At 38.8% G+C, this 15,415-nt stretch overlaps 1 protein-coding gene across 5 annotated transcripts in view; it reads left to right on the forward strand.

Annotated features, from left to right (window-relative positions):
* Window positions 1-9,338, forward strand: part of TTC13 (tetratricopeptide repeat domain 13) — a 42,587-nt gene extending 33,249 nt beyond the window's left edge. For 3 of the 5 annotated variants that reach the window (XM_075748660.1, XM_075748664.1, XM_075748662.1), the window contains 6 exons: window positions 1,020-1,129; window positions 2,522-2,657; window positions 3,391-3,470; window positions 4,626-4,704; window positions 6,573-6,652; window positions 9,159-9,338. In XM_075748660.1, coding sequence (XP_075604775.1) covers window positions 1,020-1,129; window positions 2,522-2,657; window positions 3,391-3,470; window positions 4,626-4,704; window positions 6,573-6,652; window positions 9,159-9,282 — 609 coding nt within the window. In that variant the 3' untranslated portion in view covers window positions 9,283-9,338. The remainder of the gene's footprint in view (window positions 1-1,019; window positions 1,130-2,521; window positions 2,658-3,390; window positions 3,471-4,625; window positions 4,705-6,572; window positions 6,653-9,158) is intronic. The other 2 variants (XM_075748661.1, XM_075748663.1) reach the window with 1 other exon arrangement.
* The last annotated feature ends 6,077 nt before the right edge of the window (window positions 9,339-15,415 follow it).

Genomic DNA, 15,415 nt, shown 5'->3' on the forward strand with positions numbered 1-15,415 from the left:
AGAAAAAATGCTATTAGTGGAGTTAAAAATATAGGTTACTCCAAGAGGATGATGAAAGTATATCAGCAGAGTGGACTCTACATGACTTATTTCAAAATAAATGTCTTAACTGGCAGCAAATATTTTTCCTGGTTTTCATAACCTGTACATTTTGTTCTGGTTTGAATTTCCTGTATCCCATTCCAAATTGTATCAAAGTGGAATGCTGTTTCTCATGAGAGGCTTTTAGATTTGTTTCTTTAAAATAAATGCAGTGTCTTTAAACAAAACGTCCTGGATCACAAGTTCTATCTTAAAATAAATAATTGCCTGAGTAATTCATTCAACACTATTGCATAATAGTCATTAATAGTGCCTGTATAAAATGAATGTCTGCTAATATTGATGTAGTTTGGTTATTTGGGTAGCTGGGAAATGTTGTATGTCAAAAGCTGGGAGTTTGGCTTTACTTAAATACAGTTTTGCCTGGTTTATACAACTCTTTGGCTACAGTATTACACTTAGATAATGTAGCTTTGTAAAATTCTTAAACTTTGTGATTTTTTTTTTTCCTTCTGATGAGGATAAACATTGAAACTGTATCACAGTTAAAGGAATTGTTGCTGTGAGCTGTATTCTGGAATCCACACTTAGACTAATGCAGCTACTTCTTAGTGTAAACATAAAACAGGCTCTCAAATTCCTGCTTTTTGCATTTACATTGTTACACCAAAAGGTTACTATCAACATGCAACTTGGGGAGAAATCGGTACAACTTAAACTGCTTTGTACAGTAGCTTTTCATAAACAGTGCTGCTTTATATTTGCTATATAAAGTTGAATGTCAATATGCCTCATTCAGTATTTGTGATTTCTGTTCAGTAGGAAATAAAGGATAAATGAAATAATGTAGTTGACAGTAACTGTCTTGTTCCTTCAGTTTGTCCATTTTCATTTCTGCTCCATGTATTTTATGTGTTTCAAAACAATAGCTAGGCAATCTGTCTCTGTTCACTCTAATATTTTTTTTCTTTTGAAAGCAGTTTAACAGTAAAACAAGAGATGGGTTTACTGTGAACACAAAAGTCCCCAGCCTCAAGGATCAAGGGAAAGAATATGATGGGTTCACAATTACAATAACAGGAGATAAGTATGTTTGCTCTTTTCAGGGGTTCAGGTACATTAAGTAATGATGAAATACTAGCAATTCATCTTCTCAAATTCCAGCTCTACTTGCATAAAGTGGATTTTGTTTTTCACTAGTGGCATTTTTGTAAATAACTAAAAAATTTGTTCGAGGACTTCTGATTTCTGTTGTGTTCCCTAACAAAGAGGGAATATGGATAACATTGATGGAGTAGGCCCAGTTGAGATATGATTCTCTAGCATATAGCACAAAAATGAAGAGAGACTTTGTTATTCATCTTAGACTATAAAATGCCTAAAGGAGAAAAATTTCAAAAATCTCAGTCTTTATCCATAGCTAAATAGATTTCTTGTTGCGAGACCTTATTTGTTATAGTGATTGAAAAGTCCTGAATGGAGTGAAAATTTCTGTAATCTAAGAATGGAGGAGACTCTTTTCTATTTGGATTTTTGGCATTTTTTTATGTTTATTTTTGAGATGTTTGCAGATCTTCTATCTGCAAATACCGATTTAAATAGTACCAGAATATATGAGGATACATTCAGGAGGCTTTGGGCCACTCTTTGGGTGCGATAGTAGATTTCTCACTTTATGGCTCCTTGTTTTCCTGAAGAATGAGCATTAATCTGAAGCTCAGAAGCTCTGTCCTACTGCTAACTAAAAACTTTGGCTTATGGGATTTATAATTCTGTGCATTGGAATTTTTCCCAAAATTTGTGTGCTTCTGATGAGTGGCATGGAAGCCAAACTTCTTTTCTAAAATGTTAACTTATCTCTTGGTTTTTAATTCTATGTTCTAAATCATGTGCCTATATACAGTGAAATAGCAGTAAATATATGGCCTCATGGTTTTGGGGAAAACATTTTGGTGTCAGTGAAATGGTCTAACTTTGTTCTCCACAAACTTTGTTCTGTATCAGTCAGTTTGTTTTGATCCATAGTTTGTAACTATGCTTTTATACCAAAACATTTCCATTTTGATAGTTTAAAAGTTAACAAAACTAGACTTTACATTCTATACAAAAATCTCAAGCCCATGAAGATATTTTAAAAATTTCATATTTCTTATTTTTTATCTACGTTTTAAGAGAAACACTGATGCTTGTTAGGTATTCTTCAGTGGAAATACTTCATTTGTGATTAGACAGCAATCTTTGTCATCTTTCAGACAAACTTACAATGTGACAAAACATTTTTAATTCAGTGATGTTTTTATTTATTTTAACTAAAAGGAGAGCAATGCACATAATCTCCTGCTTAAGGAAAAATTATAGGAAGAAGGTTATGATGTGATATTTAACTGTAGTACATTTGTAACTTACCCTGAATATTAGATTATGCATCAAGTTCTGTTCAAAAAATTTCTTACTTTTTTTTTTTCCATCTACTTGATAGAGTGGGGAACATACTATTTTCGGTAGAAACTCAGACAACAGAAGAGAGAACACAGCTGTATCATGCAGAAATAGATGCACTATATAAGGATTTAACAGCTAAAGGAAAAATTCTAATTCTGTCTGCAGAGCTGGGGGTAAGGCTCTTTTAATGGAAATTATTAATTCCTTGATGAAATTCTATTGTGGTTTTATACCTTCTGTTTAACAGTCACTGTTCTAATAATTTTTGACAGAGATCTTAAGTAATAAAACCAACTGCTTGCTTAAACTCAATTATGACAAATACCATAAGAAGTTGCCATCATTCTATCTGTTACTTTAAAATTTGCTATGCTTTGCTGCCGTAATAGAGAGTGCCCAGACAAGGTCTCAATATCACAGTCTGTTCCTTTTTTCTTTTTTCCTTCTTTCCTCCCCACCTCCACTCCTTATTTTCTTTATTTTTCTCATGAGCCTGTGTTCACTGTTTCATCATCCTTATAAGCAGTACTTAGGATTCGGCTCATGGTGGCTACATGTAAGACGAGAAGTAGCACGAATTCTTGAGAAGCGCTAGAATTGTGTTTGTGTTGGTTTCTATTGCAATGAGAAGTTGACTGTATTTGAGCTTGTGCTTTCCATTTTTCATCCTTTAACACAATGTAGATGAACTGTGTTTCACCTAAATTTTATAAGTATAACAAAATAATTTGCTTAAACATCTGTTAATCAGACTTCAACTTCTCAGCTTGACATTTTTCACATTTGAAATGATTCTTTAAAAAAACAATCACAGTACTGTAAGACTTTACAATGTGTGTTCCTTTATATGGTATTACCTGACTATTAAACTATCTTTAATTCACTTTTTTTTTTCCTCTTGCTTAGGAAGTAGATGCTGTTTGCAACTTGATCCTATCATTAGTTTATTACTTCTATAATTTAATGCCACTTTCAAGAGGATCGAGGTTAGTGATTGTCTTTATCATGTCTGTTGTCTTGGATGCAAGCTGTAAAATGTCCATGTGTTGCAGTATCTTAATATTTTTTTTTAATATAAAAAGAGCTTAAGTTTTGGGTTGAGCAGTGTGTCCTGCAGAGTCTCACATTTTGTGCTGCTATAATGATGGGTACTGACTTATTACTGTTTTAAAAGCTAGTTTGTAATTGCTGATGGTAACTATTCATAGCTGCATGTATATTTAAAATGATGAGTAGTCTTTATAGACTTCAGCTCACAGATTGAGAAGTGTCATTTTTAAATTGTAATGCTTGGGTTCCTAATCTATGTTATGTTACACCACTGTAATTTCACTCAAACTTTACCGAAACGTGTATTTAAGATGAAATATATTTTGTGATAACTCTGTTTAATAAAATACACTAAAATATTTATTTTAGTAATTTCTTGCAACTGTTAGGGTCACCAAATGAAACTCTAGAATAAAGTCCCACATGTTGCAGATTTCTTCAAGTGAAATTTTAATTCAAACTTGGCTACATCTAAGACTATTATGAATGTCTGTTCCACAAAGCACTTAAGATCTTTAAGCTTATTAAACACAGTTCAGTAGAAAATAAAATTTTAAGAATCCTGAGACTTCATTTTTATAATCAGACTTTGACTTTATCTTACAGAATGTAAAAATTAACAGAAATTCTGTCTGATTTTCACAATAAAAAAATTAAGTTAAATGTAAAAAAATTAAGTAACTGAACAGCTTTACAGTGCCTCTAGCTGTGTTGCAGTAGAGTTTGTAAACTCTTCTGGGCTACAACTAAGTGTCCTGGGAACAGGAGTTTGCTTTGTTTTCAGCTCTGTGGAGACTTAAGAACTCGTAAGTCTAAAATTACAATTCTGGCTACATTAGAAACAGTGCTCTTCTTCAGTAGTTAAACTCCATAGGATCATAACTTCATTCCAGTGACATTGAAAAGTAACAGTGATTTCACTTTATTTTAGAAGTAAAAACAAGTACGAAACACTTTAAAGTAACTAGCACAGTAATTTTTACCAGCCTTCTATGAAACAGCACTATATTTTATTTGTTTTGTAGTCTAAAATAACATTATGGAAAGACTTTTACTATACTTATTTGTGGGTTTTGATTTTTTTTTTTAAGTGTGATAGCTTATTCAGTGATCATGGGAGCGCTAATGGCAAGTGGAAAAGAAGTATCAGGAAAAATCCCTAAAGGCAAGGCAAGTATCAAAATAGACTGGTTCAGTTATGATGGAGGAAGTAATACTTGTAAATGTGAGGAAGGAGCTGTAAGAATGAACAGAAGTTGCACACTTGTTTACTGGAAATGGATTAGCTGCATACTATGGTGTCTTGCAGCCTGAGTTTTGAAAATTTCATTACTGTTCTGACAACAGGTGAGAATTAGAGATAGTATGTGCAATAATTGTGGTTAGTCAAATTGTAGCAGTTTGTGTCCCACAATAATTACATATTTGTAACTGAAGCATCTCCTAGCGTGCTGAGCTGCTCTTTCCAGCTTTCTTTGAGGATGGTTCTGAGAATACTTGGGCAGAATTAGTGACTCTTCTGGCAAACAGCAAAAATTTTCTGTCTTTGCCCTCAATGTATTCCAGAGCATTTAGGGCTTGGTAAGCAGAAATGTATTTGCAACTTCTCTTGATTTCTCTTCCCTCTCTGTATTCTGCTTAATTTAAAATAAGTTCTAGTTTTTAAGTGACTACATTTGAATATTATACCATTTTGTTCAACAAAGGGTTTCCCTTTATTCAACTATTGGTCTGTTAGCTGTGTAACCTTTTCAGCATGAAAGGAGAGCACGTCTCTCTCTAACATATTGTCAAAAGAATCAGTAAAATTCCAGTGAGAATCAAAGTTGTACAATGAACTCCTAGTAGCTTTTAAGAGCAAACTTCACTTGCTTAGTAGCAAGAAAGCTTCCTTTTCAGTATGCCATTAAGCTGGTAACTTCATTGTTCTGTGGGAGTTCAAGCTAAGGTAAAAGACTTATGTGGGTTTTCTTATGCATCATCTTAGGACTTAATAGGGTAGTGCATTTTGCTTACTGATTGTATGCAAGCAAGAAGAGTTTCAGGATTACTAAAAAGCGGGATTTCTGACTTAGAGGAAGCTTTGAGGACACTTTAACATTTGAGGGGTTTTCCTGAAACAGAGTGCCTGAATTGGAAAAAAACAGTATTCTAGGAAAGTTTTCACCAGCTGGAAGAAATTGTTTTCCCCAGTTGAATGAAACTGGGAATTTTTTTATCTCCCCCCCCCCCCCCCCCCCCCCCGATTCCTTAGAAGGGTATTTCTGGTCCCAAGCTTATGACAGCATGCATTATCAGGCTGCTCTGAAGACAAAGATGTTCCGTAGTCAAGAATCCTGTTATTGCCTGGCAGGTCAGTCAGTAGCCACGACCAAGTGTAGCTTCCAGTGTTGGTTGTGGTGGGGTGCACAGACCCACAGAGTGTTTTAGTGCCTGGCCTGCATGCTGACTTCCAAACTGGTGATGAGGGACTGAGTAGTCTGGATGCCAGGAATACAGGTAGCATGCTCTCAGAACCCTTGAATTCAGCCAAAGTTCACTGAAGCACGAACATATCAGCCTAAATGTTTCATTACTACTGAACCAATGGTATTGACTGAACATTGTTTTGCTGAAAACTTATTTTCAGCTGTACGTAACAAGTTGCACAGAGTCCTTGGCAATATGTAGTCAAACTTGTCTGAAAACCCACCGTCAGAAGAAGTAATACAGAATGCCTGGAAAGTCCAATATAAATCTACCAATCGTGATACGATATTTTGCAGCATACACTATGTAGAAATGAGAAATATCCCCATTTTATTTGGACATTGTAATAAAGGGCTGAAGACAGTCAATATTTTCTGGCACTGACTCATTGGTATAAACATCTTGTTAAGAGATAAAAAAATAACTAACTAGATTTTGTCACAAAGGCAGGATGTGTTTTTAAAGTTGAATTTATACATTAAGAATATTTGAGGATTAACTTCTTGAAATTAGAGAACTTAAAACATCTCTAATTTCTTAAGATCTTGTCTATTTTCTTGCATTTTCAGCTGGTTGATTTTGAAGCAATGACAGCACCAGGGTCTGAAGCTTTTAGCAAAATAGCAAGGAGCTGGATGAACCTAAAAAGGTAAATCTTCTTGTTCAAATGGAGGGGGAAATAAAATATGAAAGACTTTATATGTAAAGTTTAAACCTATGCTAAAAGTGTTACTTAGAAATTATGAGTTTAGTAAATGATTCAGTGTATTTTTTAACACTGTTTAGGAATTGATCATCGAGTCCGACTGTTAACCTAGTACTGCCAAGTCCACCACTAAGCCATGTCCCTAAGCACCACATCTACATGTCTTTTTAAATACTTGCAGGGATGGTGACTCAACCAGTTCCTTGGGCAGCCTGTTCCAGTGCTTCGCAAACCTTTCAATGAAGAAATTTTTTCTAATATCCAATCTGAACCTCCCCTGGCGCTACTTGAAGCCCTTTCTTCTTGCCCTATCACTTGTTACTTGAAGCAACACCCACCTGGCTACAACCTCCTTTCAGGTAGTTGCAGAGAGTGATAAGGTCTCCCTTCAGCCTCCTTTTCTCCAGGCTGAACAACCCCAGTTCCCTCAGCTGCTCCCTGTAAGACTTGTTCTCTTGACTCTTCACCAGGTTCATTGTCCTTCTTTGGACATGCTACAGCACCTCGATGTCTTTCTTGTAGCGAGGGGCCCAAAACTGAACAGAGTACTCAAGGTGATGCCTCAACAGTACTGAATACAGGGGGATGATCACTTCCCTAGTCCTGCTGGCCACACTATTGCTGACGCAAGCCAGGATGCTGTTGGCCACCTGGGCACACTGCTGGCTCACATTCAGCTGGCTGTTGACCAACACCCCCAGGTCCTTTTCTGCCAGGCAGCTTTCCAGCCACTCTTCCCCAAGCCTGTAGTGTTGCATGGGGTTGTTGTGACCCAGGTGCAGGACCCGGCACTGAGACTTGTTGAATCTTATACAATTGGTCTCAGCCCATCGATCCAGCCTGTCCAGATCCCTCTGCAGAGCCTTTCCTCCCTCAAGCAGATCAACACTCCCGCACAAACTGGTGGCATCTGTAAACTGACTGAGGGTGCGCTCAGTCCTCTTGTCCAGGTCATTGATAAAGATATTAAAGAGAACAGGCCTCAGTTCTGAGCTCTGGGGAGCACCACTTGTGACCGGCCACCAACTGGATCTAACTCCATTCACTGCAACTCTTTGGGCCCGGACATTCAGCCAGTTTTTTACTCAGCATTTTTATCAACTCGTGCATTTTTTTAACATACATGAGTTGAAATGAGATTCAGACTGAGCATAATCTTTTCATCCTGAGACCCCCCTGAGAGGCTGTGCAGTCTCTATCCCTGGAAGTTTTCAAGGCCTGACGGGATAAAGCCCTGACACCCTGGTCTGACTTGGCAATTGACCTTGCTTTGAGCAGGATGTTGGATCACAGATCTCCTGAGGTTTGGTCCGACCTGAGATGCTCTGAGAGCCTGAGGAACTCTGCAGCTGCTGTTAGTGCTGAATGTCTTAGTGCTGAATGTCTCATACTGATTAGTGTTGTTTAACTTCATTCTCAGTGGTTCTCAGCCTGGTGAATTTCACTAGACTATAAAATCTCTTCCTAAATGAAGAAGGCTATTAAGAAGGCTCAAGGACATCTTAGTCAGACTCAGGCTAAAAATCTACATGTAAATGCAGTCAAATTCAGCATTTAAGGAGTGACATTTTTAAACTACAGTGTAGCAAGTTGTGGTTTTTATTAAAAGTAGTCTGCACAAATATTGTGACTTGGTTGTCTTGGAAATATAAAATATTTATGACTCCCACAATTTTTACTGTAAATCTCCCAATTTATGTACTCAACTTCTTTCTTAATCCTCTGTTCATGTCTCCTTTTTTCTTTTTTTTTTTCTTTTTTAAAGACATACCTTTCCCAAAGGAGAACTTCTGTCTTGGGAGCAAAGTCAGCTTAAGCCATTTCAACCCTACCTATGTGTTTCTGACCCTCTCAGTTGTACTGTTAAAATTTGTGGGAATCCATAGCAAACCAGATCAGGAAACTGATTTCTGTTAAAAATAACCTTCCCAAAACCAAAATTTATTTTTAACCGAGACTATTTCATAGCATAGTCCCACTGATAGTATTGCTGGCTCAAAGGAGAGGTGTATAATGGGCGAGAAATAAGCCAGAATGGAGAAAATGCTAAAGTTGGCTTTGCTTGATGGTGAGAAAAATATCTGTAGAACCACAGCCCAAATGATTTGAAGTGATAGTATAAAGGTAATTAACCTGTGTGGCTAATTTATATGTGGTAGAAGAATAATAGCAGGTAAGGTAGAGTAAGGCTTGAAGACTTAAAGCAGTAAAATTTTGCTTTAACTTCTGCCACTTCTGAATGCCCTTTTGTGTAGTCATTATTTTCATCCTGTATAATGAGTGAGGAGACATGAGACGCAAGAGCTGGTTGTGGACAACAGATTCTTCACTTCAGGTCCCAAATTTGTTGGACAAGAGAAGAGAAGTATAAGCTAATGTGGTAACTTTCAGGTAACTCGTAAAACTCAGCAAAAGATAAATAACTTTATTTTTTTTCCTCCTCTTTCAGTATTTCACCTTCTTACAAGAGCCTACCATCAGTATCAGAGACTTTTCCAACCCTGCGAACGATGATTGAAGTACTAAATACAGACTCATCTCATTGTCTAAAAAAAACTATAGTAGTTGTATAATTTATATAAATAAAAGACCAAGAGGTACTGCTTCATAAATTATTTTGAAGGGGAAATTATGGTCAAAATGGTTTGGTTTGATTTTTTTTGTTAGAGTAAACTTACTTGACTAGTTTTCACTAGAATAAAAAAAAAATCTTTCCATGACCAATAATACTAACAAGGAAAAAAGTAGTAGAATAACTGATTTATTGTATTGAGACATACTCTAACAGGAAATACAGTTGTTCAGGGGCCAAACTGAAGAGCAATAAGAAACTTCCACCACAGTTATGCTGTAAACATACTGCAGGTAAAATTTATTTTTTTTAAAAAAAAAAAGGGGGCGGGGGTAATCTGCATTGGAAATACCACTATACTACTTCCCATTTGTTTTTTGGTTTGAGTTTGGTTTTTTTTTTCCAAAGCCTCTGCCTTCTGCATGGAAAACTTCATGAGCTGTACATGTGTGAGTAATTGGTAAATACACGGGGATTTCATGTAATGCAATCCAGTGGAGGAACAGATGTCAGCTTAAAAGAATGGGTTTCAGGAAAGCATCATTTGGAAACAAAAACACACACATGACATATTTGGAGTTAGGCTCTTGGTGAGTAAATGTCAGAAACGCAGCAACTGTACGTCACTCTCCCTTTCCAAGTACCCAGTGGTAGTGGTTGGCAGAAGGTACCAATGGATTGATGGTATATTGGGAGAGCTAGCTGGGGTTCCTGGGGTCGTGTTTGTTGGAAGGGCTCAGTGGCATTCTGGAAAGGCAGGGCTAATTCAGTTCAAATAACACGGGCAGTACCATGAACCAATTTCTGATTGTAATAGTGATGATATTTCTGGTGAGTCCTAACTGATTTATACTTATTTTAGCTTGAGCTCTGTGACTTTAAAGCTCTTTATCAGGTTAAGTGATTTCAGAAACAGCAAGCAGCGGTGGGGCAAATGTCTGGTTTCCTCAGTGGCTTTGATCAACTTTCTTTTTTTCCCTGCCTAAATATTCATTTCAGAAAACATAACAAAACTCTTCTGTTTTAGATATGGCTTTCAACTTGTTTAATACTGATGGTCTAAACTGTGATTCTGTTGCTATCACCTTTTATACAAATACTCTATTTTGCTTGATTCCAATTTTCCAGAGGCTAGGGCTTTCTTGGGCAATTGCAAAGATCTGTCCTAACCATGTAATATGACATAAGCTAAAGAATAAGTTATTTTCCAAGGCAGAGGGGAAACCATCCTGCATGCCCCAAGTGTACCAATAGCAGTGGTGTGGTTGCTGTTCTCTGGCTACAGTGCAGGGCAATCTCAATCCCCTCTTTAATGAAGAAAGAAATGCAGCAAGGCACCAAGAATGTTGATATAGGTGACCTACTTTAGTGGGACTGAAAACAAGGTTGATTTATTGATTTGAGAGTCTTTTCTTGATTATTGCACACAAGTATTTATCTGATTGAAAATGGACTCTGTGTGTGTGTCTAAGTTTGGGGGGGGGGGGCGCAACAGAATGCTACAAGCTAAGTTAGAAGCTGCTGTGAATATTGGCATCCATTATAAGAAAAACCCTGTTGATTTAGATTTCACTATTTCTTATCTTGATCACTGGCAGAACAGGACAGCTATGGGTAACTAGAGACCTGAGTGTTTACGTGTGTCATGGTTCAACCTCAGCTGGCAGCTGAGCCCCATGCAGCTGCTCACTTACTCCCTGCCGGTGGGATGGGGGATACAATCATAAGATTAAAAGTGAGAAAACTTGTGGGCTGAGATAAAGACAGTTTAATAGGTAAAGCAAAAGCCACACACACAAACAAAGCAAAACAAGGAATTCATTCACCGCTTCCCATGGGCAGGCAGGTGTTCAGCCATGTCCAGGAAAGCAGGGCTCCATCACACGTAATGGTTACTTGGGGAGACAAACACTGTAATTCCAAATGTCCCCCACTTCCTCCTTCTTCCCCCAGCTTTATATGCTGAGCATGACGTCATATGGTATGGGATATCCCTTTGGTCAGTTGGGGTCAGCTGTCCCAGCTGTGTCCCCTCCCAACTCCTTGTGCACCCCCAGCCTACTCGCTGGTGGGGTGAGGTGAGAGGCAGAAAAGGCCTTGGCTCTGTGTAAGCACTGCTCAGCGGTAATGAAACCATCCCTGTGTTATCAACACGGATTTCAGCACAAATCCAAACCACAGCCCAATGCCAGCTACTATGAAGAAAATTAACTCTCAGCCAAAACCAGCACAGCATGTATGGAGGAATTTCATAGAGATAGAAAATGAATCACAGAAAGTGGATGCATACTCTGTCTACATTAGCAAGCAGTGCATCCCACCCAGTATGAGTAGCACACTTCCTGCATTATATGCATGTCAGAGGTTTTACTTCTGTTGACCTGTCTACTTTATGAACAGGCTGCTCACTGCATTTGAAGTGCATGTTAGCAATGCATTTTCCAGTTCGGATGTTTTTTGGATGAAACAACATGTATCCTGAAACCTCTCTGCACTGTGAATCAAAATGTGGTAAGTAGAGAAAATGAGGAGACTCGCTTCAAAAGCGTGCTCCCAATTCAGATGAAACCAGTGGTGCGCATATACCCATGGGACTTTGTGAACTCTTATATTCTAAGATTGTATGTTGAAAATACAAGGGTAGGGAAAGAATGTGCTTTCCTTCCACTTAACGCCTTTTACCATCTATTGCTGAAACAACTGTTGCTGTCTGTGCAGTAGCTCCTCCTCCCTAATAACAAGCTCTATTACAGTATGAACTTCTTGCAATGCTAAGTTACGGTACTATTACCAGGCTTGTAAGCACAGCAGAAGTAATGTTGTGTGAAGGAGGGGAAGGAGTAGGCAGCAGATTTTTTTTGTTAGATGTTTTTAATCCTGATTCTGGTATGTAGAATAGCTCTAGAGAGTAGCTCTAGAATCTATTTCAAAATTTGGATGGACTGTACTGGAGCTACAGTGTTAACATGGTTAGATTTGATTACAAAATAGTGACCTAAGGGAAGAATGATTTAATGTGCATTATCTTGAACTGTAGAAATCAACATTTGTTTTGCAAATACCAAAAAGCAAATCATGTGCCTATGTCTGAGCTCGTTTTTCCTAAAGCCTATTTTTCTCTTCTGCTTGTTTGCAGGGGAAATTATTAAGTAACTTCAGGTACATATATCTGATCAAGGAATGTATAATAGACGAGTGCCTAAAATGCAAGGAAATCTAGAAAACTGAGGAAACACCTGTTTGGAATCCCAGTTGTTAGCCATTAGTGAGCATTAATGCACTCAAATGTCGCTAAGCATTTGGAAGGATAGCTATAATTTTGAGTAAGTAAAACTCATCAGAAAAAAAAAAAAAGCAGCAGAATTTCATATGCAGACCTAAGGTGCATCAACCAAACCGTAATAAAGGCAAATTTGACCATGTGTCTGGCTGGTTCTAATGAACATGCATTTTAAATTTTCTTGATCAGAATTCATGTAAAGGACAAAAGTAGGTATTTCTTTCCAAGTAAGGGTAAAGGAAGCTTGTGAGTTTTCATTGCAAGAATTGGGTTGCTGTCCAATTGTGACAAAGGTAGTTTCCTGCCGTTCTTTTGCTTGAGTACCTTCCCCTACCCCACTAGAAATAAGCACTATTTGTTTCTATGGTGTCTTCTATTTAAAGGTCTGTAAGTTTCAGAAACCTCTATTAGATGTCATTATGGAGGAAAGGAATTGTTATTTTCTGCCTACCTGATGGAGAAACGGGTACAGTGGCCAGGAAGAGATGCCTAACTCTATGCCTTGGTTGTATTCCAATAGTGTGATCTTTCCTTTAAGCCTGTAAGTTTTCTTATACCTTGTATTATTCATTGAGAAAGGGGAAATTTACATTGGCATTGACCAGACAGTCCTTGGAACAATAAAATAAGAGGTTTCTCATTTTAGGGATTAGACCAGAGGGAGTGGAGAAGGGGTGGGGGGTGGAAGAAGAAAAATCCCTGGACAAACAAACCATGTGCAGCTGTCCGGGTTTCCTCCTCCTTGTTTCTCTTACTCCCATGACTGACTTCATACTCATCTCCCTGCTGACAGACAAAAAGATGATATTAATGGGAGATCAGGGGAGGGTAGGTGTAACACGTATTACACCTCTATGACTGAGAGTGTGTGTGTGTATACGTGTTTCAAAGGCTTGCTACTCTAGGCGTGATACAGATGACTAAGAAAGAAAGCAAGCTCAAGTCAAATGCTCTCAAACAAGTTTAACAAACAAAACAGGATTATATAACTGGGCTGGTATGTGATGACTTGGAGAACTGTAATTACCTCCTAAGAACCAGATATGTGGAGAAATCTAATTATCATTTTCTGTCCTCTTCTGTGTCATCTTAGCTGGTCTAGCGATATCATTTGAACTCGTAAATGGGAACATTAATGTATTGCAGCCCCAACCATTTATCTATTAAGAATAATATCAAAGAAGGCAGAATGAGGAAAGAAAAAATAGGCTAAGCAATGAAAACCTATTAATCTGAACCTCAACATTTGTGCAACTTTGTAATATACTTCAAAGATAATAAAAATTTCCATGCAACTACCTAGAACAAAAGGCAAAATAGTTTTAGTCTCAGATAAAGACAGGTAAATATGTCAGAAGATTTTGTAAGCTCGTGGAAAGGAACTATGCTTTTGCCTCCAGGAGCAGGATACTTTGGGGGTCTTTTGGGAGTTTGGCAAAGCATTTGCTAAGGTACCACACGCAAGGTTAGGACTTGCTACGGGAAAAGAGAGTGTTCGTACAGTGAATGAGGAGCTATCTGAAAGGGAGCAACAAGGAGGTAGGCTGCCAGGCAAGCTAAGGTCAGTAGTGTAGTTTGCCAGTGAAATTTGCAGGTTATGGAAGATTTGGGTGTGTTAATAATAGCAAGTAGGGAGAACTTGATATTTGAAAGTAGCTGAAATTATTTTACTGAGTACAATTTCATCCCACGTATTTTGCAATTTCAAAAAACTGAGTTCCAAGTTTGGGTAACACAAGTTGCAACTAATACAATTTGTTACGATTGGGTGGCTGTGGAAAAGGCATGTAGAAACCCTCACATATGCCAGGAAAGATATTCTTAGTCAACATTTTTTTAAAGATGTTACACAGCACTGATGGGCTCTCCTCTGCAATAGTGGTGTATTGGGGAGTTCTGGTGGACAACTCTGGCCACCTGTGGTCAAAGATGACTTCAGGCACCACTAAGCGTGGAGAAGAGCCAATAGAATGAGTAGGGTGCTGGAGTGAAGACTGATTTAACACAGTATCTCCCTGTAAGTACATTAATCAGAAAAATAGAGAAAAGAGTTAAGGCTAATCAGAACCCTACCCTTGACACAAGCTGGTCATAACACTGGCAACTTGACACCAGAAAGTTGGAACCGTTTGGCAATGAAGCATTCTTTTCAGATGTTGGTGTTGTGCTGCAATTGCTCTTCACTAACTACTCTCCTACCTCATTGAACAGTTGGAAGAAAGCATTCTTCTTCTTGCAGCATACCTATAGGAAATCTATTTTACTGATATAGCTAATGCCTACTGCGTAACTTGTTACATTTGGGCTGCAACTTCTTAATTTTACCAAAATAATATAGAGGCTTTGGACTGACTTGTGCTGAACCTGTTGAGTTGGATGAAACAGCGCATCCCAGGCACGACGGCTCTTCTGCCAGGAGCTGTGGGACCTTCTATTGCATCAAGAAACAATTGGGAAGGGCAGGTTCTTGGCTCTGGTGCCGGTCTGCCAGCTGAGGCAAGTCGGTTTCCGGTGCTCCTGGCCCCGGCAGCGTGGGAATACTACTGCTTGCCTCCTCTGGCAAGGGGAGGGGAAGGGCTGGGGGGGACGAGCGCTACGAGCAGGGGTACAGAGGGCTGCGGGGCCTGGGCGGCCGTGGCCGCGGCCTGAGACTCGGCTCCGGCTCGGCACGCCTGAGGCTGGCTCCGACCCGCTCGGCCCCACGCCATCGCCGGTAACGACACCGAAGTAAGATCTGGAGGCGGCCTCCCTCCCTCGCCAGCTGCGAGGCAGAGGGAGAAAGGCAGCCTCTCCCCGCCCCGGAGCGCCGGGCGGCCGGCGCCGCGGGGGAGGCCGGCGGGGGCTGCCGCCGGCG

Source organism: Balearica regulorum, chromosome 3 (genome assembly GCF_011004875.1).
Source record: "Balearica regulorum gibbericeps isolate bBalReg1 chromosome 3, bBalReg1.pri, whole genome shotgun sequence".
NCBI lineage: Eukaryota > Metazoa > Chordata > Aves > Gruiformes > Gruidae > Balearica > Balearica regulorum.